The sequence below is a fragment of the Jaculus jaculus genome, chromosome 5 (genome assembly GCF_020740685.1).
Source record: "Jaculus jaculus isolate mJacJac1 chromosome 5, mJacJac1.mat.Y.cur, whole genome shotgun sequence".
Classification (NCBI taxonomy): domain Eukaryota; kingdom Metazoa; phylum Chordata; class Mammalia; order Rodentia; family Dipodidae; genus Jaculus; species Jaculus jaculus.
The window spans coordinates 102,506,275-102,530,893 of record NC_059106.1 but is presented as its reverse complement, the minus strand read 5'-3'; the positions used below and the strand labels follow the sequence as shown (position 1 = coordinate 102,530,893).

Below are 24,619 nucleotides of genomic sequence, written 5' to 3'. Positions count from 1 at the left end.
TAAATACCACTTAGTGTTTTTATTAGAAATAACAAATGAGGAATATAACTGCATGAGTCTAATAACAGATCAGGAGGGCAGAGATAAAGCACCCATCAAGGTCCCTTCATGATACTCAGGCTTAACGGTTAAGCGCTTGCCTATGAAGACTAAGGACCCTGGTATGAGGCTCGATTCTCCAGGACCCATGTTAGCCAGATGCACAAGGGGGTGCAAGCGTCTGGAGTTCATTTGCAGCAGCTGGAAGCCCTGGCGCGTCCATTCTCTATCTCTCTCTCTCTAACTGCCTCTTTCTCTCTGTCTCTTGCTCTCAAATAAATAAACAAACATTAAAAAAACAAAAAAAAAATTAAAAAAAAAGACCTCTGGTGTTTTAGATGAAATGACTGACAAAGATTTCGAAAAACATGATTATATCTATGTTCAAAGAAATCAAAGAAGAAAACAAATTCCTGAAGGAATCCCAAGAAAACACAGGAATCCAACTTAATGAAATGAGTAGGTCAATAGAAAACATAAGAAAGTAGAAATAATATCAATCAGAAATATTGGAAATGAAAAACAGTAAGTTAAAAAAAACAAAACAAACAAACAAACAAAACCTCTATAAAAAGTCTCACCAATAGAATGGATCAAGGAAAGAACAGAATATTTAGACTAGAAGACCAGGGGGCGAATCTATCACAGTCCAACAAAGAAAAGGACAAGTAGGAAAGCATGAATGGGAATTTCAAGGCATTCAAGAAACTATGAAGAGATCAAACATAAGCATTCAGGGCATAGTTGGAGAAGAAATTCACTCCAAAGGTATTTTCACAAAATCATAGAAGAAAACTTCCCCCAAGTAGGGAAAGTGATACCAATACAGGAAGCCTATAGAATGCCAAACAGGCAAAGTTAGGAAAAAACCTTTCACCATCATATTATAAGTAAACTACAAAACACACAAACCAAAGAAAATATATTGAAAGCAGTTAGAGAGAAAAAACAAGTCACATACAAAGGCAAGCCCATCAGGATTACAGCAGATTATTCAACACAAGCTTTGAAAGCCAGAGGGGCTTGGAATTAAGTATTCCAAGTTCTGAAAGATAACAACTGACAACCAAGGTTACATTATCCTACAAAGCTATTCAAATAGATGGAGAAATAAGGACATTCCACAACAAAAGCAGGCTAAAGGACTATATGAAGACCAAACCAGCTCTACAGAAAATACTTGAAAGGAACCTCCATACTGAAGAGAAAGAAAAGCACACACATAAGGAACCTGGAAAAAACAAACCATACTCAAATGCTAGTTAGTACAGGCGAGCAAAGGTAAAACTGGAGGAACAACAAAACAAGAAAAATGGCAAAATTAATACACACCTTTCAATAAAACTTAAGTATAAAAGCCGGAAAACCAAACCAAACCAAACAAAAAAACCCCAGTACGGATAAAGTTCAGAGCATCTAAAATATGACAATTTAAACAAAACATCATGGCTGGGATGTTTAAAAGTCTCACACATTCAAAATTTACTTTTTTTTTTTTTTTTGCTAGATTTATATGGACAAAGCTAGAAAAACACTGAACACAGTTTATAAAAATATACACACATATATTTTATTTATTCGGGGGGGGGGTGGATATGGGCGTGCTAGGGCCTCCAGCTACTGTAAATGAACTCCAGACACATGTGCCTCCCTGTGCATCTGGCTTATGTGGGTCCTGGGGAATCAAACCGGGGCCCTTTGGCTTTGCAGGGAAATACCTTAACCACTAAGCCATCTTCTTCAGCCCAACATAGTTCTTTTATACAAACAGCAAGGTTTATTTAGTACGTTGATAGGTTATGTTTTCCATAAAAATAAAGGACCATCACTTCAAAAGCATAAGTTCAATATATACTGTTATCAGCTGGGTGTGGTGGCACACGACTTTAATCCCAGCACTTGGGAGGCTCAGGTAGAAGGATCACTATGTATTTCAGGCCAGCCTAAGACTAATTCTGTATTAGCCTGAGCTTGAACAAGACCCCACCTCAAAAAGAGAGAGAGAGAGAAAGGGAGAGGAGGGAGGGAGAGAGAGGGAGAGGGGAGAGAGGGGGAGGAGAAAAATTACCATTAACTCACCTTTTTCATTTTCTTTGTATCTACAAATACCAACTGGAATTTCTGCTTGAAACATGGAGCCCACCATTATTTCCTATATTAGAAATAACAGAAAATGTTAGTAGGATCTAGTAGCATACATACTTATATTTAGCTTAACTATCTCATTTTGGGTAAACCCTCTTTGTTCTCTGTCATAAAACCAATTAACTACCTCAGGGTTGTATTGTGAGGATGAATGAGTTAATAATAGGTTAAGAAAGAGCCTGAATATGATTAGATGAAAAATATTAGTAATGGATGAACTATAATATAGACATTGAATACAAGATATGGAGAAAATAAATGAAAATGAATTCTGATCAGTCAGCTAAAATAATCATAAAATGTACTGAGAACCAGAAGGTAAAATTGAAGTCTTTTAAGAGAACCTATACACTTAAATAATATTTTACACTACCAATACCAATAATACTTGGGAAACTGCTATAAATTTAAGTCCTCAGAACTCACAAGTAATAAAGCAGAAACTCTGGGGGTTAGAGTTCAATGTTTAATTCTCTCTGGACAATTCTAACTGACACTTAAGTCTGAGTAACAAAATTTTAAGGTAAAGGAAAGAATATTAAGGGTTTCTAAAAAGCTCAGTGGGGAATCAAAAGGACGAAACTCTAAACCAATTTTTTTGTTTGTTTTTGGAATTAGAGTCTTACTCTAGTCCAGGCTGACCTGAGAATTCATTCTGTAGTCTCAGGGTGGCCTTGAGCTCACAGTGATCCTCCTACCTCATCCTTGCAAGTGCTGGGATTAAATGTGTGCACCACCATACCCAGCCCAAATGTTTTCTTTTTAAGATTGGTGCTTGACTTTCAATAAAATACAATTTAAAATTAGTCCCCATTAAAAACATATTTAAGGGCTGGAGAAAATGGTTCAGTTGCTAAGACACTGGCCTACAAAGCCTAAGGACCCAGTTTTGACTCCTCAGTACCCATGTAAAGCCAGTTACACTAGGTGGGACATGCCTCTAGAGTTCATCTGCAGTGGATAGAGGCCCTGGTATGCTCATTCTCTCTCTCTGCCCCTTTCTCTCTCTCTCAAATAAGTTAAAAAAAAATTAAAATCTTATAGGAATAATAATCAAATCCAATCCATAAAGTCAGATTATGTGAAACTGGCTATCCAAAAAGGCAACTGGAAATCACCACTAATGAGATAAGCGGTTAAGCGTTTGCCTGTGAAGCCTTAAGGGCCCTGGGTCGAGGCTCAATTCTCCAGGACTCATGTAAGCCAGATATATGCACAAGGTGGCACATGTATGTGGAGTTTGTTTGCAGTGGCTGGAGGTCTTGGCATGACCATTCTCTCTCTATATATATCTTTCTCTCTCTGTTGCTCTCAAATAAATAAAAATTTAAAAAATACAAATATTTTAAAAGTGGGGGACTGGAGAGTTGGCTCAGTGGTTAAGGTGCTTGCTTGTGAAGCCTAAAGACCCTGGTTCCATTCCCTAGCACTCACATAAGCAGGTGGCCCATGAGTCTAGAGTTCATTTAGTGGCTAGAGGCCCTGGTATGCCCATTCTCTATCTCTAATTATGTGTGTGTGTGTGTATTTGTTGTTAATTTGGTTTTTGAGGTAGGGTTTCGCTCTAGCCCAGGCTGACCTGGAATTTCTCAGGGTGGCCTCGAACTCATGGTGATCCTCCTACCTCTGCCTCCCAAATGCTGGGATTAAAGACGTGCACCACCACACCCAGAATAAATTTTTTAAAAGAACCAAAGACCCCCCTCCCTGTAGTGGGTGGTACTGTACTATTGGTTGGGTGTCTAGATTGAATAAAAAAGAAAAAAGGGAGTAAACCAGATGAACATTGGCATCCCCCTTTCTCTGCTTGCTGGTCCTGACAGTCCATGTCACACATGCCTGTTGCTATGAACTCCACATGCTTCCCTCTCTGTGAGCCAAAGTAAATCCTTCCACTTGTTATTATAAGTTGCCTTTCTGTCAGTCAGGTCACAGTGACAAAAGTGATACATTAGATTCGACTTAAAAGCTATTTTCTCTACCTCAATGTCTATAAAAATCTAATTTCATTTAATAGTCCTTGAAAAACAGAAATACCTGAATCTTGACAAATATTTATCACCATAAAATACTGACAAAATCTAACTCAATGCCAGGTGTGGTGGCACACACCTTTAATCCCAGCACCTGGGAAGCAGAGGTAGGAGGATCGCTGTGAGTTTGAGAACACCCTGAGACAATTCCAGGTCAGCCTGAGCTAGAGTGAGACCCTACCTCAAAAAAGCAAGCAAGCAAACAACAAAAAACCCCACATCACCACCACCACCACCAACAACAAAAAAACCCAAAAAACAAAAAACCCAGACTGACTACTGACAGCTTTACTACAATTTTAAAAAATATATTTACTTACTTATTTGAGGGAGAAAAAGGCAGAGAGAGAGAGAATGAGAATGGGCACACTAGGGCCTCCAGCCACTCAAACCAACTCCAGATGCATGAGCCACCGTGCCCATCTGGCTTATGTGGAATTGAACCTGGGTCCATATGCTTTGCAGGCAAATGCCTTAACTGCCATCTCTCCAGCCCCATTTTTTTTTTTTCTTTTTTAGGTTTTTCGAGGTAGGGTCCCACTGTAGCTCACGCTGACCTAGAATTCATGTAGCCTCAAGGTGGCCTTGAACTCATGGCAATCCTCCTACCTCTGCCTTACAAATGCTGGGGTTAAAGGCATGTGCCATCACACTCAGCTCTTTTTAAAATATACTTATTTATTTGAGAGAGAGAAAAAGACAAAGAATGAGAATGGGCATGTCAGGGCCTCTAGCCACTGCAAATAAACTCCAGATGCATGCAACCCCTTGTTCATCTGGCTAACGTGGTCCGGGATTCTTTGGCTTTGCAGGTAAGCACCTTAACCACTAAGGTATCTCTCCAGCTCCAACCCCCCCCCCCGCTTTTTTCTGAGGTAGGGTCTCGCTCTAGCCCAGGCTGACCTGGAGTTCACTATATAGTCTCAGAGTGGCCTTGAACTCATGGCAATCCGCCTACCTCTGACTCTCAAGTGCTGGGATTAAAGACATGTGCCACCACATCCGGCTCAATGGCTGTATTTTTAAAGAGGATATGTCAGGCAATTGTCTCTTCAGCAAAAATAGATAAATAAATTCAAAAACACAATTTCTTCTATATAAATGATTTAACTAATATATACAATCAACATTTGATACACTTTCCTAAGAGGTCAATTACTATGTAAAATCTTACAAATAAAAACTAATTTCTTTAGGTTCGTTTTGAAATTATGTGTATGTGGTTGCAGAGCTCAATTTTCCCCATCTACAAGACTTACCAGTAATGTACATTAACATTACAGTTAATCATTCTGAGCTTTTTCTAATAAGAAACATGGAACAGAAATTTGCAAGCTAAACTATGTATATCAAATTATGTTACATATATCAAAATCTCCCCAAATGTTTTCAAATTTATGCATACATATCTACTTTTTTTTTTTTTTTTTGAGGTCAAGTCTCACCATAGCCCAGGCTGAGCTGGAATTCACTATGTAGTCTCAGCCTAGCCTTGAACTCACAGCCATCCTCCTATCTCAGCTTACCAGGTGCTGGGATCAAAGGCATGCACTGCCATGTCTGCTTAGCATATGACTTAAAAAATATAATTTGCCAGGTGTGGTAGCATATGCCTTTAATCCCAGAACTTGTGGCTGAGGTAGGATTGCAGTGAGTTTCAGGACACTCAGGGCTGGAGTGAGACCCTGCTTCTCGAAAAAACAAAAACAACCAACAAATAAAAGCTACACGTTTCACAGGGCAACAGAAGTCTAATTCAGCAATAGTTGAGGACTAGATTGGAAATTTGTGTTTTTAGTCCTGGTTTGAGTATTGATTTGCATGGCCAAATCTTCCTCTTTCACACTACAATTTTATGAAAATAAATGTATTTCATACTTGGATATATCAAGGGGGAACATAAACAAGTATTATCAGATGCTTAAGTATCACAAAAAAGAGCTTACACGTGAGCTCCATCAATATATATGGTTAATCAAAGACTGACACTTGGTTTTTTACAATACTGCTTTATCTCAGTTTTGGAAAAATACCTTCTTCCAGTCTTCTGATGGAATATAATCTTCATCTTCTTCAGATTCTTCTTCTATTTCACTATCTAGAGAAAATATGAGAAACATACTATAAAATGAATGCTTATTCTGTCCATTACTTATGTATCTTTAATATTTTTATATATACACACATATATATATATTTATTTGGTTTTTCAAGGTAAGGTCTTGCTCTAGACCAGGCTAACTTGGAGTTCACTATGTAGTCTCAGGATGGCCTTGAACTCATGGCAATCCTCCTACATCTGCCTCCCTAGTGCTGGGATTAAAGGTGTGCATCACCATGCCTGGCTCTTTATAGTATTTTTAGATTTATCATCAAATATTTAGATATGCCAAAAGAACTGCTGTATTAAGCCAAGATAAATTTTTTCTTTTTTTTTTGTTGTTGTTTTGTGAGGTAGGGTCTCACTCTAGGCCAGGCTGACCTGGAATTCACTATGTAGTCTCAGGCTAGCTTTGAACTCATGGCAAACCTCCTACCTCTGCCTCCTGAGTAAAGGCATGTGCCACCATACCCGGCCTAGGCCAAGATAATTTAAATCAAATAATCAATATTGTAATCTTTAAACAAAACAAAAAAACATTCTTGGGCAAATGTAATAATAAAAAAGTAATTCATTTCTTGAGCATACAAAAAATTCAGGAAAAGAGCCAAGATAATCTGTTTCTATTCCTCAATAGGCTATAAAAATTCTGGTTACAAAGCAGGTTACAAAGAACTCAGTTTCTTCACCTAGAAAATGAGGATTTGGATAAAGCAGTGTTTTAAAATAGTACCCCTTATATCATTAGGAATTTTGTAGCAAAACCTCCATCTTATTAATGCAAGTCAAACTGTTTTTTGTTTATACTTTGTAGTAAGAAAATATGCTACATAAATGGACAGAAAGATGAAATTATTAGATTATCAGTATATTCAAATCTAAGAAGGCATACAGAACTCAAAAAGACATTACACACAAAAATGTCCTCAGTCTCCTGTGGAAGCACTAAGATAGGAAGTATAGTAGTAATTTCTAGGCACACATCACACTCAAATACCAGATAAGAAGTATGAAAAAAAATTTTTTTTGGGGGGGGGGCTAATGAGATGTTGCCATGGTTAAATGCACTTGCTTGCAAGCCTACCAGCCTGGGTTCAACTACCCAGCATCAACAAGTGCCTATGATTCCAACATACCTACAGCAATGAGAGGTGGCTCATGGGCCAGCCAGTCTGGAACAACATGCAGCAGCCAAACGAGAGGCTCTGTCTCAAAAAGAAGGTGGAAGGACACAGCCACACTGAGGTTGTCTTCTCATCAGAACACAAGCACCATGGCAAGTGTGCTCATGCACACATAAATTAAGAATTTTTTTTTTTTAAATAGGCAAAGTTGTTATGCAGCAGCTCATTTTTATAGCATTCTTTTGAGAATGTATTCTTTTTCATTAAAGGAAAAGCCATACATTTTTCCCGAAACAAAATTAACATGTCTGTTTTAGCAATTAATTTTGCTTGGTAATAAAACTTCCTTTTGGGCCATATTTTTGGTCAAAGTTTACAATTATTAAGCTGGGTGTGATGGTGCATGCCTTTAATCCCAGCACTTGGGAGGCAGAAATAGGAGGATCACTATGAGTTTGAGGCCTAAACCTAAACATCTTTCCCCTCCAAAAAAATTTACAATTACCACCTTACCAAAATAATTAATATTACATTCAGTTGTAAACTGAATGTGTAACAAAGCAAATAGCCCTGTTCAATCATTTTCCTACATTTCATGCAAAATTAGTTTTCTTCAGTTAGTTTACTTCCTTTTAAAAGTACAAAAATTCAGATTACAAATTTAAATGAATACTGCTGGCAGCTGACTTGTTATCAACACAGAACTATCTTCAGACCATGTGGGCTTATGATGAAACATAGTAGTGTAGGTGAAATGTGCAGATATGTGTTCTTACCTGGAAGCTGTGAGATTACAGTAAACAATACTCACCAATATACAGTCATCACTGTCTAATGATATCATATAAACAAGAGATTATACACATGACAGTGATCCAATAAAGACATATCTACAGATGTTGTAGACATATAATTTTGTGCAAGTAAAACCTACTATGTCCACACAAGCAGGAAACTGCCTTACAATTTCTTTTTAATATTTTTATTTATTTACCTGATAAAGATAGAAAGAATAGCACACCAGGGCCTCCAGCCACTGCAAATGAACTCCAGATACATGTACCACCTTGTGCACTTGGCTTATGTGGGTCCTGGGGAATTGAACCTGGGTCCACTGGCTTTGTAGGCAAGTGCCTTAACCACTAAGCCCTTATGACACATTTCTTAGAATGTCTTCATATTATGTAATTCATGACTACACATAAAGGATGGCTAAGAACAAAAAAAAGAATGAAAACTGGAAGACTACAAGAAATAAAAGGAACATACAGTCAGGTAGTATGTGAGGCAATAATTATTATACTATACTCACTGAGAACAAGGGTTTCATTTTGATAAGCTAGTAACCTACAACACATTTTTGAAATAGAGTTCAGGATAAATTAATTAATTCAAACCCACCAGTGAAAAACACACTGGAGTTTTATTTATTTATTTACTTTTGGATTTTTCAAGGTAGGGTCTCACTGTAGCTCAGGCTGACCTGGAATTCACTATGTAGTCTCAGGGTGGCCTTGAACTCAGGGTGATCCTCCTACCTCTGCCTACCTAGTGCTAGGATTAAAAAGGCGTGCGCCACCACACCTGTCTCACACTGGAGTTTTGAATAATAGGGCTGAAGAATAGCCTAAGGACTCAGGTTCAACTCCCCAGAGCCTGAAGTTCGTTTGCAGTGGCATGTCCATTTTCTCTCTCTCAAATAAATAAAATTCTAAAAAAATTTGCATAATATATTCGAACTTTAGCAATAATACTTACTTGTATCAAAATATTTACATCGACGTGGGCGAATTATCTCTTGGACATCTTGAGAAGCAACAGATTGTGATGGGTCATCATTGGAAGACTGAGTTTCATCCTCTTGACCTGAGGAGTCTTTAATGTTCTCTTCCTACAGAATAACAAAACTCATTCAAAATGTAAAGGACTTTAATAGTGAAATCCTAATAGTCTATAATTTATCTTATATGCTACCAGTGTAATTTCTTAGTTTTGATAAAGATACCATGGTTACATAAGGTGTTAATACTATATTGAAAATTATTTCAAAATAAAACAAGAAACAAATGGACAGAAGTGGTAGTTAAACTTAATGAATTAAAAGCAACATTTTTAAAGTTGGCACAAACTGGGGAAAAAAAAAAAAAAAAAGAAACCTGGCCTGGGACATCTTTAATCCCAGCATTTAGGAGGCTGAGGTAGGAAGACTGCTATGAGTCTGATGCCAGACTGGAGAGATACAGAGTGAGTTCCAGGTCAGCCTGGGCAAGAGTGAGAAACTACCTCAGAACAATTTCTTTTTTTGGAATGACACAGACCAATCTGACCTTTTAGGAATCAATTTCCCCTCTTCTGCTTTTTTTTTTTTTTGTTGTTGTTTGTTTTTGTTTTTCAAGGTAGGGTCTCATCCTGGTCCAGGCTGATGTGGAATTCACTATGTAGGCTCAGGTTGGCCTCAAACTCATGGTGATCCTCCTACCTCCAGAGTGCTGATGTCAAGGGCTTCTTCAGTTGCTCTTCCCTCACTCTTTGAGACAGGGTCTCTGAGTGCTGAACCTGGAGACCACCACTTCAGCTAGATTAGCTGGCCCATGAGCCTCAAGGATTTTCTGTCTCTCCAGGAAATGCCACCACACCAAACCTGGCATCTTACATGGGTGCTGGGGTTCTAACTTTAGGTCCTTGTGTCTGCACAAGCCCTTTACCTAATGAGCCAGCTCCTTAGCCCCCATTTCCAATTTTTATATTGCATTCTTCTATATCTTTATTTTTAGAATTTGAGCTTATTGCACCTAATTTATAACTTTTTTTTTTTTTTTTTTTTTTGGTTTTTTGAGGTAGGGTCTCACTCTAGCCCAGGCTGATCTGAAATTCATTATGGAGTCTCACGGTGGCCTCGAACTCATGGTGATCCTCCTACCTCTGCCTCCCGAGGGCTGGGATTAAAGGTGTGAGACACCACGCCCAGCTGCACTAATTTATAAATAACATTTAGGGTCTGGTTTCTTTCACTGTGAGTCCTGGAACATACCCTTACACAAGTAATAGCAGAATATAAATCCTCCAAATATTACAGGAGAAATACTTTAGATGTGTATATACTTACTTTATTTTCTCCACTACAGCCACTGTTGTCATCATTATCAACATCTTCATCATCTTCACCTTCTTCCTCCTCCTCTTCTTCTTCTTCTTCAGGTAGTTGCACAGTGCTATCATAACCGTACAGGCTGAGAAGTTCATGAATTGGCATGTCACCTTCCTAAACATACCAAAATAAAAATAGTTTTCTGAAATCAGTGATTTCATATTTCCAGGATACAATTTACAAATCTATACAGTATTCATTTCATGCAGAAGATGTTTACAACTGTACCAAGAATTTTCAAATCATGAAAAATAAAATGAAAACTTTTTTTTTTGTTTTTGTTTTTCGAAGTAGGGTCTCACTGTAGCCCAGGCTGACCTGGAATTCACTATGGAGTCTCAGGGTGGCCTTGAACTCACAGTGATCCTCCTACCTGTGCCTCCTGAGTGCTGGGATTAAAGGCGTGTGCCACCATGACCAGCTTGAAAACATTTTTGAATCTTAGAAACATTCCAAACTAACATGACCAATTTTAATTGGTCAGTATAATAAAATTAGTCAAAATGCAGCTGCATGTTATCTTTTGTGTTATGAATTTTTAAAAAAGAAAATACTTAATCTATGTGCATATTTCCTCATGTTTGAATGGAGATAATGTATAACTTCTGTAACATTGATATGTTACATGATCTTACATGAATCTGAAGATAATTTTAGAAAAGCCTGTCTGGCAACTGTCATCCAGTGTCACTCCTATATATCATCAGTTTTCCTTAGTGTATTTTGTCTGGGAAGGGAATATTAGCTTTCTTTCTGGATTTAATTTTAGTTTATACTGTTTTCTAGCTATTTTAGATACACAAATTTAGGATACTACTAGTAATAATCTGTATATAAGTGCTGAGTGTCATTTTATGCACACTGAAATTATTGCAAAAATTATACTTTTACTCATTCTGAATCTATGTGCAATAAGCAACCTTCTATTACATTATATTATTTAATACTTCTATTTTACATTGAACATCGACCTCTGAATTTCTTTCTGAAAGACCCAATGGTATACAGAAGCTACAACTTGAAAAGCTGTGACTGGATCAACAAGGAATTGCTGGTCCAGCTGAAAGAGTTGACAGCTCATCCAGTGGTTCTCAAAGTACAACAAAAACAGTACTTGAGGTGTTGAAGGTTTGGTCTATGTTCCAAAGATCCGATACAGGAAATTAGAATTTTGGAATTCAGAAGTCAGTACTTTATAAGTAGAACATGGGGGAAAAATGAAGATACAGAAAAGGCCATTTCTGTTTCTGTTTTCAAGGTAGTGTCTCTCCCTAAGCCCAGGCTGACCTGGCACTCAGTGATCATCCTACCTCTGCCTCCCAAGTAGTAGGATTAGAGATGTGTGCTACTACATTAGCAAAAGCCACTTTAATACTCATGTTGGTGTGACATTTTCTATAATGTATGTAAATACTCAAGAATATGGTTAATACTGATCTTTCTTCTTCCAAATAGAATGAAACAAATATACCTATTCTGTCTTTTAAATTTTTACAGTTCACTGGAAACCACAACTAGGTTACAGTATTGCTAGTTCATAGCAAATGAAAAAGTCTATACTATGGAAATTATTTTAACACTCCTATTTCTACAGTAAACTCTAGCCACTTTACTTAACTCTATTAAAACATGTGACTGTTACTGCTTCTACGTATGCATCAAGTTTTGATAAAAAATTTCACAATCCAACTGAATGGAATTAAACCCACATGCAATTGCAGTTATTCATGAGTGAAGTAATTGATTCACAAACAAAATCATTTCGCACAACCAAAGTGTTAGTTGGAAAAGTTTTTTTTCTATAGAAGCAAACAAGTAATCAACATAACTCAATCTTGCTCTTTTCTTTTTTCTTTTTTGGTTTTTCAAGGTAGGATCTCACTCTAGGCTCAGGCTGACCTGGAATTCACTATGTACTCTCAGGCTAGCCTTGAACTCATTGCGATCCTCCTACCTTTGCCTCCCAAGTGCTGGGATTAAAGGTATTAACACCACCACGCCTGGCTTCTTGCTCATTTCTTAAATTAAAAAAAAAATGGCTTAGTTCATACCTAAAGAGCTTTCAACTACAGGAAATATAACACATTGTTTCTAACAAGCTTAGATTCAGGTCATTAGAACCACTAATGATATATGCTATTTAAACCTAAAGTTTAACTATTTTACAAGTTAGAGATAACTTGAAGGGTCAAGGCTAGCTGAGCTAATAGATGATAGAGGACTAATTCCAACTGCCTTTTCTTCCTTTGTCTAACCTTTATAAATAATTTTATTTTTAAATTATCATCTCCTACAGAATAGCTGTTTGGAAGCAAATTTTGGAGGGGCAAAAGAGATTGGGGAAGAGGTTTAAAAAAAAGAAATAAGAAAACACAATGGAATGCCTAAAATTTGAGCAAAATCTATTAGTATACTAATTAACAAGAACATCTCTAACTTGCTATAAGTTTTGGTGCATATAAGCAAATAAGATAACTGCTTTCCCACTTCAAAACATGTAAAATGTGACTAAATCAATTGTTTCTCTTAGTGTTCATGAGAGTTATAACTCATCCAAGCAAATGATCCTAGACATATGAATAGACTTCTAGCCTCTTTAAAGACTAGTTCTGGTCTCAAGCATTGATGAGTCTTTTTTATGTTTATTATTATTAATTATTAACAGCATATTTTATATGGCTACATCATGTGTTGGTACCCTCTTTTCACTCATCCCTGCCCCCATTCTGTTGGGGATGCTCCTCAGTGGGGTTACAGGTATTTCCCATGGGGTTGTGATCTATGTGTTGTGGGAGCAGCAGTCTGTTATTTTGGGGGGGTAAGGAATGCCTCTGGGCATGATGTCTCAACCTGTGGCTCTTACAATCTTTCTGCCTCCTCTTCCGCAAAATTCCCTGAGCCATAGTGGGTGAGTTTTAAGTCTACGTTAGTGATGAGCACTTAGGAACCTCTGGATCTCTCTGCTTTGGTAGGTGTTGAGTATCTTCACGGTGTGTCTCCTACAAGCCTTTCTTCAAACGCTCTGAGATAATATATAATACTGCCACCAAAACCAACTGTTTTCTACCTCAAAATAAATAAATAAATTGCTCAGCATTGTGGATTATACCACTTCTGATTACTAAATGATCTATAAGAGGATCCAGACAAGACCTAACTAAATGATAACAAAGTTCCATTTCTAACACTAAACTAAAATTCTGAAACACAAATAAGTCATGATTACTATAAAGTATAACATTAAATTTTCTATTTCAAACATTCTAAAAGTTAGCACAGTTCCTTCCATCTTTTGTTCTTTTTCTCATAAAGTATAGTAGATGACAAACATAAGTTGAATTAAAGTACACCAGACCAATTTATTCATTTAGTACTTTTAGTGATCACTCTTATTTAGGTACTTTGCAATATATGAGCAAACAAAACAGTTATGGTCCTTCTGACTCATGAAATTATTAAAAGCTATAGGTAATAAACAAGCATGTACAAACTGTGTTGGGATAAATGAAATTAAACTATACTGAATAGGATTCAATGTTTTGTTGTGTGTTTTTTAAAGCTAACAGGAAGACAGTACCAAACCCAGAAGCAGCAAGCCTTGGATAACATACTGCAAAGATGGCAGAAAATTCTTAAAGAAGGAACAAATTGGCTAATCCAAGTTACTGTGGTAAAAACAAGTACTTTGGTATACGGATAACATAGGGAAGTCTGGATTTTCTTCAAGAGTTCTTAGGGAGGGAAGGAGGGAGGAAACAATGGACAAAGACATAAAATCAGGCCGGGCGTGGTGGCACATGCCTTTAATCCCAGCACTTGGGAGGCAGAGGTAAGAGGATTGCCATGAGTTTGAGGCCACCCTGAGACTTCATAGTGAATTCCAGGTCAGCCTGGGCTAGAGTGAGACCCTACCTCGAAAAACCAAAAAAAAAAAAAAAAAAAAAAAGACATAAATTCATTTGTACTTTGGAAAGGTCATCATGACTGCTGGGTGGAAATGTAGCAGGAGGAACACAGTAAAAAGGGAAACCTGGGCTGGAAGGATGGCTTAGTGGTTAAGCACTTCTCTGTGGAGCCTAAGGAAACCGGTTCGAGGCTCTATTCCCCAGGGCCCACATTAGCCAGATGCACAAGGGGACACACGCGTCTGGAGTTTGTTTTCAGTGGCTGGAGGCTCTAGTGCATGCCCATTCTCTCTCTGTCTATTGCTCTCAAATAAATAAATAAACAAAAAAAGTGTGTGTGTGTGTGTGTGTGTGTGTGTGTGTACATATATATATAAATATAAATAAAATGGCGTGTGCCACCACACTTGGCTCCATCTTATAAAAAAAAAAAAAAAGGGAAACCTATCATAATAGTTTAGAAAGAAATGATGCCTACCTGACCAGATGGAGCAAGAGAAATTGAGGATATTTCTGGAAAAACAGAAATGATAGGCTTATTTAGAAACTGTATAGTGGGAACAAAAAGGCCTCCTTGGCTTCTGACTTAGGTAGCCATAAATAAAGAGTAGTGCTGTTGTTTACAGAGATAGGGAAGACAAGAAAGGATCAAGAAGCAGGACACTACAAAGTACTGTTTCACAAGATAGCTGAAAATGGAATAGTTTAATGCTAGAAACACTGAGGAAAACTGAGCATATAGGTCCATAAATAGATCACATGTGCATACGTAATTCAAATTTATAGATACACTTGAGGTTCACTACTAGAAATTCTAATGTTGCATGGCTAGAAAGATTAGGAGTTTGCATTAAAGTAAGTTCATGTACAATTAGGTGCAGGTGACTTTCATACATTTTGAAAAGCAATGCTCTAGAGAGATAAGTCAAAGAAAACAAGGCTTGGAACTGAGGATCAAGAAATGCAAACAGCCGGACATGGTGGCACATGTCTTTAAACCCAGTACTTGGGAGGCAGAGCTAGGAGGATTGCAATAACTTCAAGGTCACCCTGAGACTGCACAATGAATTCCAGGTCAACTAGGGCTAGAGCGAGACCCTACCTCAAAAAACCAAACAAATAAGATAAAATAAAAAGAAATGCAAACAGTTAAATTTTATACAAAGGAGGAAGAGTCTGAAAAGGATATTTAACAGGAAGAAGATACAAGATAAACTGGGTAATGGGGTACTTCAAAATTCAAGTAAAAGAAGGAAAGGACCAAGCACACTGAATAGAAAAAGGTAAGGCAGAGAGGGAAATGCAAGACAGGCATGGTGGTTCACAGACACAATCCAGAATACCTAATCAGGGGATGGGAAATGAGGAGAATAAGTACAACACCTAAGACATTTTAGTTTTCAAGGAGTAAAGAAAAGCAGCAGGGGCCTGGGGAGATGGCTCAGTTGGTAAAGTGCTTTTTATAAAAGCATGAGACTTGCTCCCCAGCACCCACATAGAAAGCCAGGCATATCCATGTATGCCTATAACTTAGCAATGAGGGTGGTTGGAAACAGGAAGATTACTGGAGTTCTAGCGTCAGCATGCTCCACTGAGAGACTGTCTCAGGGAAATAAAGTGAAAGAGTGATTAGTGCAAGACACCCAACATCTTCCTCCGGCTTCTAAACAGGGTGTGAACATTTGCACACATACAAATGTACATATATCATCTAACCCACCACAACAACAGAAGATGCAATAATTGGGAAAGAAGGATGGGTAAGAGGAATTTTCAATGGTCTGCTGCTGCTTCTTTTTTTTTTCTTTTTTCTAAAGGAAGATATCTACTGACTATTTTATTTTATTTTATTTATTTGAGAGAGAGGGAGAGGGAGAGAACGAGCGCAAGGGCCTCCAGCCACTGCATATGAACTCCAGATGCACGTGTCTCCTTGTGCATATCTGGCTTACGTGGGTCCTGGAGAACTGAAACGGGATCCTTTGGCTTTGCAGGCTTAACTGATAAGCCATCTTTCCAGCCTTTCTTTTTTTTTTTTTTTGAGGTAGGGTTTCACTCTAGCCCAGGTTGATCTGGAACTCTGTAGTTCCATGTTGGCCTTGAACTCACAGTGATTCTAGCTCTGTGATGTGTGCCACCACGACCAGCTCTTTATGCTTTTGACCCTTATATGTGTATGTTTAGCCAAAATCACAACTAAATTCTATTATTCTTACCCAACGAAACTATTTCTTTTAAATGCATTCATTTCAAACTTTAAATAGCCCACTTATTATCACATAGTACTTTTCAGTATGTATTGTTTAATCCAAAAACAAAAACAAGCCAAAACACAAAAAACAAAAAACTTCAAATGTTTCCCCTTCCCACAAAAAAGTTACAACCACTTCATCCCCTAGTTCTTATTATTTACCCTTGCAAGATCCTCTATTTCAGAACTGAAGTTTGTTTCTCCTTCCATCATTTCTTCCTCTTCTAATGTTCGCTCATCATCAAAATCATGAACCAGCATGTCAGCTGATGGATCAAACTCATGGTCCTCTGATGTTGCTGAACCTCCTAGCAAAGAATATTTTTTAAAGTATGGTAAACCAAATTAGGTGTATCTTATTAATATGAATTTAGTACATATGCATTACTTAAGGCTGGATATAAAGAAAAAAACATGAAAAAAGTTAGGCACAGTAAAGATCAAATAATTTAAAAAATTCTTGTCCTTGGGCTGGAGAGAAGGCTTAGCAGTTAAGGCACTTGCCTGCAAAGCCAAAGAACCCAGTTTTGATTCCCCAGAACCCATGTAAGCCAGATGTATAAGGTGGCACATGTGTCTGGAGTTAATCTACAGTGGTGCAAGATCCTGGTATGCCCATTCCCTATCTGCTTCTTCCTCCCTTTCTCTGAAATAAGTAAAAAAATAAAATAAAATTCTCGTCCTTGCCCATCTTCATCCCCCCAAAAGCTCTAAGAAAGCATTTGCCCCGTCTCAGCCCTATATATTCAGATATCATTACAAAACATTTATAAGTTTAGAAATTATGTTGTGGTTTTCTAAACATGAAACTTAAATAATGGCCACAATTCTTTCTTAATATTTTTATTTATTTCCAGAGAGAGAGAGAGAGGGAGGGAGGGAGGGAACAGGAAAAAAAAGAGAAGACAGAATGGGTGTGCTACGGTCTCTAGCCATTGAAAATGAACTCCAGGTGCATGTGCCACTTTGTGCATCTGGCTTTATGTGGGTACTGGAGAACTGAACCTGGGTCATTAGGCTTTGCAGGCAAGTGTCTTAACTGCTGACTCATTTCTCCAGCCCTGGAAATCATAATTTTAAAATTTTTTGTTTGTTTGTTTATTTGACAGCGACAGAGAGAAGGGGCAGAGAGAGAGAGAGCGTGAGTGTAAGCGAGCAAGGGAGGGGGAGAGAATGGGAGCGCCAGAGCTTCCAGCCTCTGTAAAAGAACTCCAGATGCATGCGCCCCCTTGTGCATCTGGCTAATGTGGGTCCTGGGGAATTGAGCCTCAAACCGGGTCCTTAGGCAAGCATTTGACCGCTAAGCCATCTCTCCCGCCCAGAAATCACAATTTTTAACCAACTGATTAATATTAGATTGTCCCTATGAGCCCTGAGAATGTATTTTATGTAAAATATAGTCAATTGAATATGGTAATTAGCACTGCATACTAATCTTTAGGACATGACAGACTGCATATATGATGGTAGCTATGTTACAACTCAGGTATGTGGTAGGCTAAACCATCTAGGTTTATCTATAATATCCCCATCATTAAGTAAGACATGACAGTCTACGCACAAGTATTCCTCTATGGGTACTACTTTAAAGCCACAAAGCTATCTTTACCTTAGCCAACTTTAATTGAAAGAACTCAAAAATAAGTAAAAGTTTACTAAAGTTACATATAAAATTCTTAAAAAAGTAAAACTATATAAAAGCTTACATGAGGTAACTGATGTAAGATAAACCTTTTTTTTTTTTTTTTTTTTTGAGGTAGGGTCTTGCTCTAGCCAAGGTTGGCCTGGATTTCACTATGTAGTCTCAGGCTGGCCTCGAACTCACAGCAAACCTCCTACCTCAGTCTGCCAAGTGCTGGGATTAAAGGAGTGCACCACCACACATGGTAGAGGGAGAGAAAAAATGGTGGACCAGGGCCTCTACCTGCTACAAATGAATTCCAGATGTATGCTCTACTTTGTGCACTCTTTTACATGGGTACTAGGGAAATCAAACACAGATCAATAAGCTTTATGGGCAAGCACCTTAAGCACTGAACCATCTCTCCAGCCCTGAACTAAACCATGTTTAGCCTGGTGGTTGGAGAGTATTGTTAGACTCAAATAGGTTTAATCTGCAAAGGCTAAGGCTAGAAATAAGTAATCATTTCCACAGTTTGATTACTTACAAACCTAAAGCTTCCATTTGCAGAAGCATTGCTTACTAATAAAATGAGTTACTTAAAAAAGCAATTTACTAAATTAAAGGGCTGGTGAGATAGCTTAGTGGTTAAGGCATTTGCCTGCAAAGCCAAAGGATCCTAGTTCGATTCTCCAGGACCCAATTAAGCCAGGTGTATAAGGGGGCGCTTTGCAGTGGCTGAAGGCCCTGGTATACTATTCTTTCTATCTACCTCTTTCTCTTTCAAATAAATAAAATATATTCTTTAAATTTAAACCACTAAAGGTCATACTGACAGACAAACATTTCCTTTTATTTTCAGTAAGTACAATGAAGTACCCTAAGATTTAACTTCTTGAGAACTAGACTCCTAATGACAAAGAAATACTAATAGCTCAAGGTTCTTTAGTAGCTTCCATAATTTTCACAGTAAGAACCATTTTGTTTACTGTGTGTTAAATAGCATGTTTCGCTATTTCATATACATTATCTCTTCCTTCAAACAACGACATGATATAGGTATTATCAGTATTAAAAAAGACCAGAAACAAAGACGGAATTTGAATCTTAGGCTCCAAGTCCAGCTCCTGTGCTTTACTGAATTCCAATCACTCTAAAGGCCTCAGAGGCTGTGCCTCCTAGAAGGCCTGAGAGCCTCTGGTTATATGAGGGAGCTGTAAGCTTTATCATGTGGCAAAGCACTCTTTTTAGGAGCATTTAAAACAAAAATAAGACTATAACTGCCAAATTAAAATTCATTTAACACTAGATTTAATGTAAATGAGTTATTAACAATATTATTTTTAGAATGATTTCTTTCATCAGTTAGTGCAGAAGCCTTTTGGGGAATGTATCTGCCCATAACAAGTACCCTTCCAGGCGATACTACCCCTTTCCTTTGCCTTGTAGACAGCATGAAACCTAAAAATCCTCTCACACTACCACTGTATAGTACTGTCCTAAATATAATTCATCAATTGCAAGGAAGATACATTTGAAGACATTCTCCTACTCTCTCCAAAATATATTAAATATCAAGGTGCAAGTGAGTACCTCTCTTCTTATTCCAGTTCCTTTCCCCAATGCACACTGCACATATTCTGTGAACTTATAATTCAATTATTTTCTGGCCTTAACCATCCTATTCCTTTCTGTGTCAATTGCTAGCTCCATTATTAGGCTGTTTCCTGGGTAAGGGAATGATGGAGGGCAGAGTTCCAATAATAAATGACTGGATGTACAAAGTCTTGTACTTTGCAAATGCAAAGTATTTTTCTTCAAATATGTTCAGTCTGAAAGTAATTCTAAAGATATAAAGTCTCGCTGGGCGTGATGGCGCACGCCTTTAATTCCAGCACTTGGGAGGCAGAGGTAGGAGGATTACTATGAGTTTGAGGCCATCCTGAGACTACATAGTGAATTCCAGGTCAGCTTGGGCTAGAGTGAGACCCTACCTTGAAAAACCAAAAAGATATAAAGTCTCTCTGTATAACTTTTCAGTACACAGCAAGGTTTTCTCATGGCATGTGTATTGTTTAATCCCCACTATTCTGCTTAGGATGAAAGAAACTGAGAAAGCCAATTATTAGTATCATTTTGGGAGTAATTATTTTTATGTATGTATATACTTGCTGATGTCTCGAAATTCATAAACTATAAATTTTCAAGACCATAATATCAATACTTAAGAGTCTTTTTCCATGAAAATGATAACTCTGTTTCTTGGAAAAGAATATATATAATACATGTACAAACATTTCTGTGTCCTAAATGCAGGAAGGTGATGTAACAGTTGTTTGAGGTAAGATCAGTTCCAGCTCCAACCTTCCTGAACATATTTATAAACCAGATATTTTTAAAAATACTTTTTGTTTATTTTTATTTATTTATTTGAGAGTGACAGACACAGAGAGAAAGGCATATAGATAGAGAATGGGTGTGCCAGGGCCTCCAGCCACTGCAAACCAACTCCAGATACGTACGCGCCCTTGTGCTTCTGGTTTGCATGGGTACTGGGGAATTGAGCCTCGAACTAGGGTACTTAAGCTTCATAGGCAAGTGCTTAACTGCTAAGCCATCTCTCCATCCCTAATTTTTAAATTTTTATTTATTTATGAGAGAAGGAGAAAGAGAGGGGGGAGAGAGGGAGGAAGGAAGGGAAAAGAGAGAATGGGCATGCCAGGGCCCACTGCAAATAAACTCCAGAAGCATGTACCACTATGTGAATCTGGCTTACACGGGACCTGGATAACTGAACCTGGGTCCTTAGGCTTGGCAGGCCTTACATGCTAGGCCATCCCTCCAGCCCCAAATTATTTTTTTTTTTAAAAAAGAAACCCTTCAATTTCAGCAATGTTACAAACTTTAATATACTTTACTCTCTAGCACAGTAAAACAAGTAAGACATGCTTTAGCTGAAATACAGACAAAATCAAGTGGAAACTGAACACACACTCTCCAATAAATACATAATTAAAAAATTCGGATACTTCAATATGCAAAATTCTGCAGTGTGAAATATTATCATTGATAAATATTCAATGTGAGATATATATATTTGAAATGCCTCAGAGAATTCCTTTCTCATTTTTCTGAATGGGGAGCCTCTTTACTTCCTGTACGCCTTACAGAAGCAGTCCTGTTTCTCTTGGCAAAGCCCTTTTCCCCACTATATTTTAACAACATTCAGTTACTAGCACAAAGGAAGGCTGATTCCAGCACTGCAAAAGAATATCATACCTAGTACTTCAAGGCCCTGTGATTGACCATGAGAACCTACAACAATACTGTATGCAACATATTCTAACTAAAAACTATACTAGAGTGGCAAAAAAAAAAAAAATCATTTGTGGTCCACAGTAGTGTAAAAATCACAAGTTTGTAATTTGTAAGTCAGGAGTACAAAGAACCTGTACTATATTGACAGAATGTAAGAATCCCAGATGGATGGTTGGAGTATACACACCCTGATCCTACAAAAATCTACAAATAACTTCATTATATCTCCACCACTAAATACTAACTTGCTTGTTTTCTTACTTTATGAACCCATCACAGTAAGCATTAACAATTGTTTTTCTCAAATTGTTCTATCTTTCTTACACAAGCATTTCTTCTCTCTCTCTCTAAATTATTATTTGTGAGCAAGAGGAAAGAATAGGCACATCAGGGACTCTTGCCACTGCAAATTAAGTCCAGATGCATGAGTACCACTTTGTGCATCTGGTTTGCAAGCAAGTGTTTTCTTACTTTATGAACCCATCACAGTAAGCATTAACAATTGTTTTTCTCAAATTGTTCTATCTTTCTTACACAAGCATTTCTTCTCTCTCTCTCTAAATTATTATTTGTGAGCAAGAGGAAAGAATAGGCACATCAGGGACTCTTGCCACTGCAAATTAAGTCCAGATGCATGAGTACCACTTTGTGCATCTGGTTTGCAAGCAAGTACCTTTAACCACTAAGCAAACCTTGAGTCCTACACAAACATTTCTTTATTTTTGAGGTAGGGTCTCACTCTAGCCCAGGCTGACCTGGAATTTACTATGTAGTCTCAGGGTGGTCTCAAACTCACAGCAATCCTCCTATCTCTGCCTCCCAGTGCTGGAATTAAAGGCATGTGCCACCACGCCCAGCTACACAAACATTTCTAAAGCTAACTGATTACCTTACTTTGAATCAAGTAACAATAACACATAAAGCAACTGAGAGAGAGAGAGAAACCCCTAAACAATTATGAGGATGAACTCATAGTAGCCTCATCTGTACTTTCATGGATAGCCAAACATTTCATCCATTTCTTTATCCCCAGAAAAAAAGAAGCATTCAGAAGAAAGCAAGCCAGATGGTAGTCTAACTCCTCTAGCCTTTATGCAATTAATAGGAACAATGTTAGTCAACTGGATGATGAAAAGTATGGAAAAAGTACTTACCTGGACTTGAAGACTCAACAGATGGCTGAGGGAGAGAAAGAAGACAAATTAGCATTTTTTGAATGACTAATGTAACAACAAATAACTTAAGTTTTAATGTACAATACAAATTAAAACTTCAATTATGCTGTAAATCTAAAGAAAAACCTGAAACACACCCATGGATCTAGAAACAAAAACAATATAGAACTGTTCAAATTTGCTTTTAAAAAGCAAATATAGTACATAAAACAGTTCAATTCAGAAGTATGATTTTTTTTATTTTGAAGTTTTTAGCAATAAATTTTCTGTGAATACTGAAAAAGCTATGCAAGAAGTTTGCTCTAAACCTTTGTAGTTTTTTTTTTGTTTGTTTGTTTGTTTTGTTTTTCTCTCTGTAGCCCAGGCTGACCTAGAATTTACTATGTAGTCTCAGGCTTGCCTTGCTTGAACTCACAGTGATCCTCCTACCTCTGCCTCCTGAGTGCTGGGACTAAAGGCGAGCATCACCATGCCTGGCTTAAAAACGCGTTTTAAAATGGGCGGGAGGAACAATTCAGACATTTTCTCCCACAGTACTGGGGGTGGAAGCCAGGGCCTCACACATGCTAAACATCTACTCTACATGTGAGTTATCTCTTCAGGCCCCATTTTTGTGGGGGAGGGGACAGGGTCTTGCTATATAGTCCAGGCTGGCCTCTGTCTCATGATTATCCTTCCCCAGTCTCCCAAGTGCTGAGATTACAGGCGTGTGTCACTATGCCTCTACATTGAACCTCTCATTAATCATAAGCAACTGGAAAATATAAAGATAAAATTGGTAGGAACTTATTTACTAATGTTATCACTTGACAACATATGGTTGTTTTACCTTAGTTCAATCAATTTACAAGAATAAAAAATAAAATAATCTTCAAAACTAACTTCTTTTATACAAATTCAATAAAAATTTAGATTAAAGACTTAGGAAAGTAAGTAAATGATAATAACTTCATGAATGAAATCTTTCCTATCTTACAGAGCCATCTATCAGATGCTTATTAGAAGAGAGATGGTGGAAGGCAACTTTTTCAAAGGTCCAATTTTTTTCCTTTAAGCTGTTACAGGACAACAGTTCTTTCCTATAGCAAAATCTGACCACATTCAGTATCATGTCACTGTCACACCATCACTATATAAACTTTGCTCTGCCGAATAGTCAATATGGTGCTGTTTAATCTGGCTACTAATGAATGGGAAGCTGTTTAGTAGAAGGATCTTTGCAAAAGAGCCATAGCATAGAGCTTTGCCTTGAAATTATTATCCAAATATAAGCTCAATCTCTATGTAAGGTTACAACATTAATGACCATGTTCATCTGGTCTTAGGTTGATCAATAACCACAAAGAATAGTTTTATAATGTAGTTTTTCCTTTTTAATAAATGCCTGGAACAAAATCTAAGGGCATAAAGGACAATCAAGATTACTTATGAATTAGAAGCTTAATAGAAAGTTATTGGGCTGGAGAGATGGCTTAGCGATTAAGCGCTTGCCTGTGAAGCTAAGTACCCCGGTTCGAGGCTCGGTTCCCCAGGTCCCACGTTAGCCAGATGCACAAGGGGGCGCATGCGTCTGGAGTTCGTTTGCAGAGGCTGGAAGCCCTGGCGCGCCCATTCTCTCTCTCTCCCTCTATCTGTCTTTCTCTCTGTGTCTGTCGCTCTCAAATAAATAAATAAAAATAAATTTAAAAAAAAAGTTAAAAAAAAGAAAAGAAATAGTTATTGAGCATTTAACTCTTTTTGAACATTCCAACAATTTGCT

At 37.6% G+C, this 24,619-nt stretch overlaps 1 protein-coding gene across 7 annotated transcripts in view; it reads right to left on the bottom strand.

Annotated features, from left to right (window-relative positions):
- The window catches only part of Mier1 (MIER1 transcriptional regulator), a 61,763-nt gene that overhangs the window by 23,074 nt on the left and 14,070 nt on the right, over positions 1 to 24,619 (bottom strand). For 6 of the 7 annotated variants that reach the window (XM_004661730.2, XM_045149566.1, XM_045149567.1 and 3 more), the window contains 6 exons: positions 22,840 to 22,864; positions 16,909 to 17,054; positions 10,549 to 10,704; positions 9,201 to 9,333; positions 6,251 to 6,315; positions 2,119 to 2,191 (listed from right to left, as the gene is read on the bottom strand). In XM_004661730.2, the coding sequence (XP_004661787.1) occupies positions 2,119 to 2,191; positions 6,251 to 6,315; positions 9,201 to 9,333; positions 10,549 to 10,704; positions 16,909 to 17,054; positions 22,840 to 22,864 (598 nt within the window). Of the gene's footprint in view, positions 1 to 2,118; positions 2,192 to 6,250; positions 6,316 to 9,200; positions 9,334 to 10,548; positions 10,705 to 16,908; positions 17,057 to 22,671; positions 22,707 to 22,839; positions 22,865 to 24,619 lie in introns of all 7 variants that reach the window. The other variant, XM_045149570.1, reaches the window with a different exon arrangement.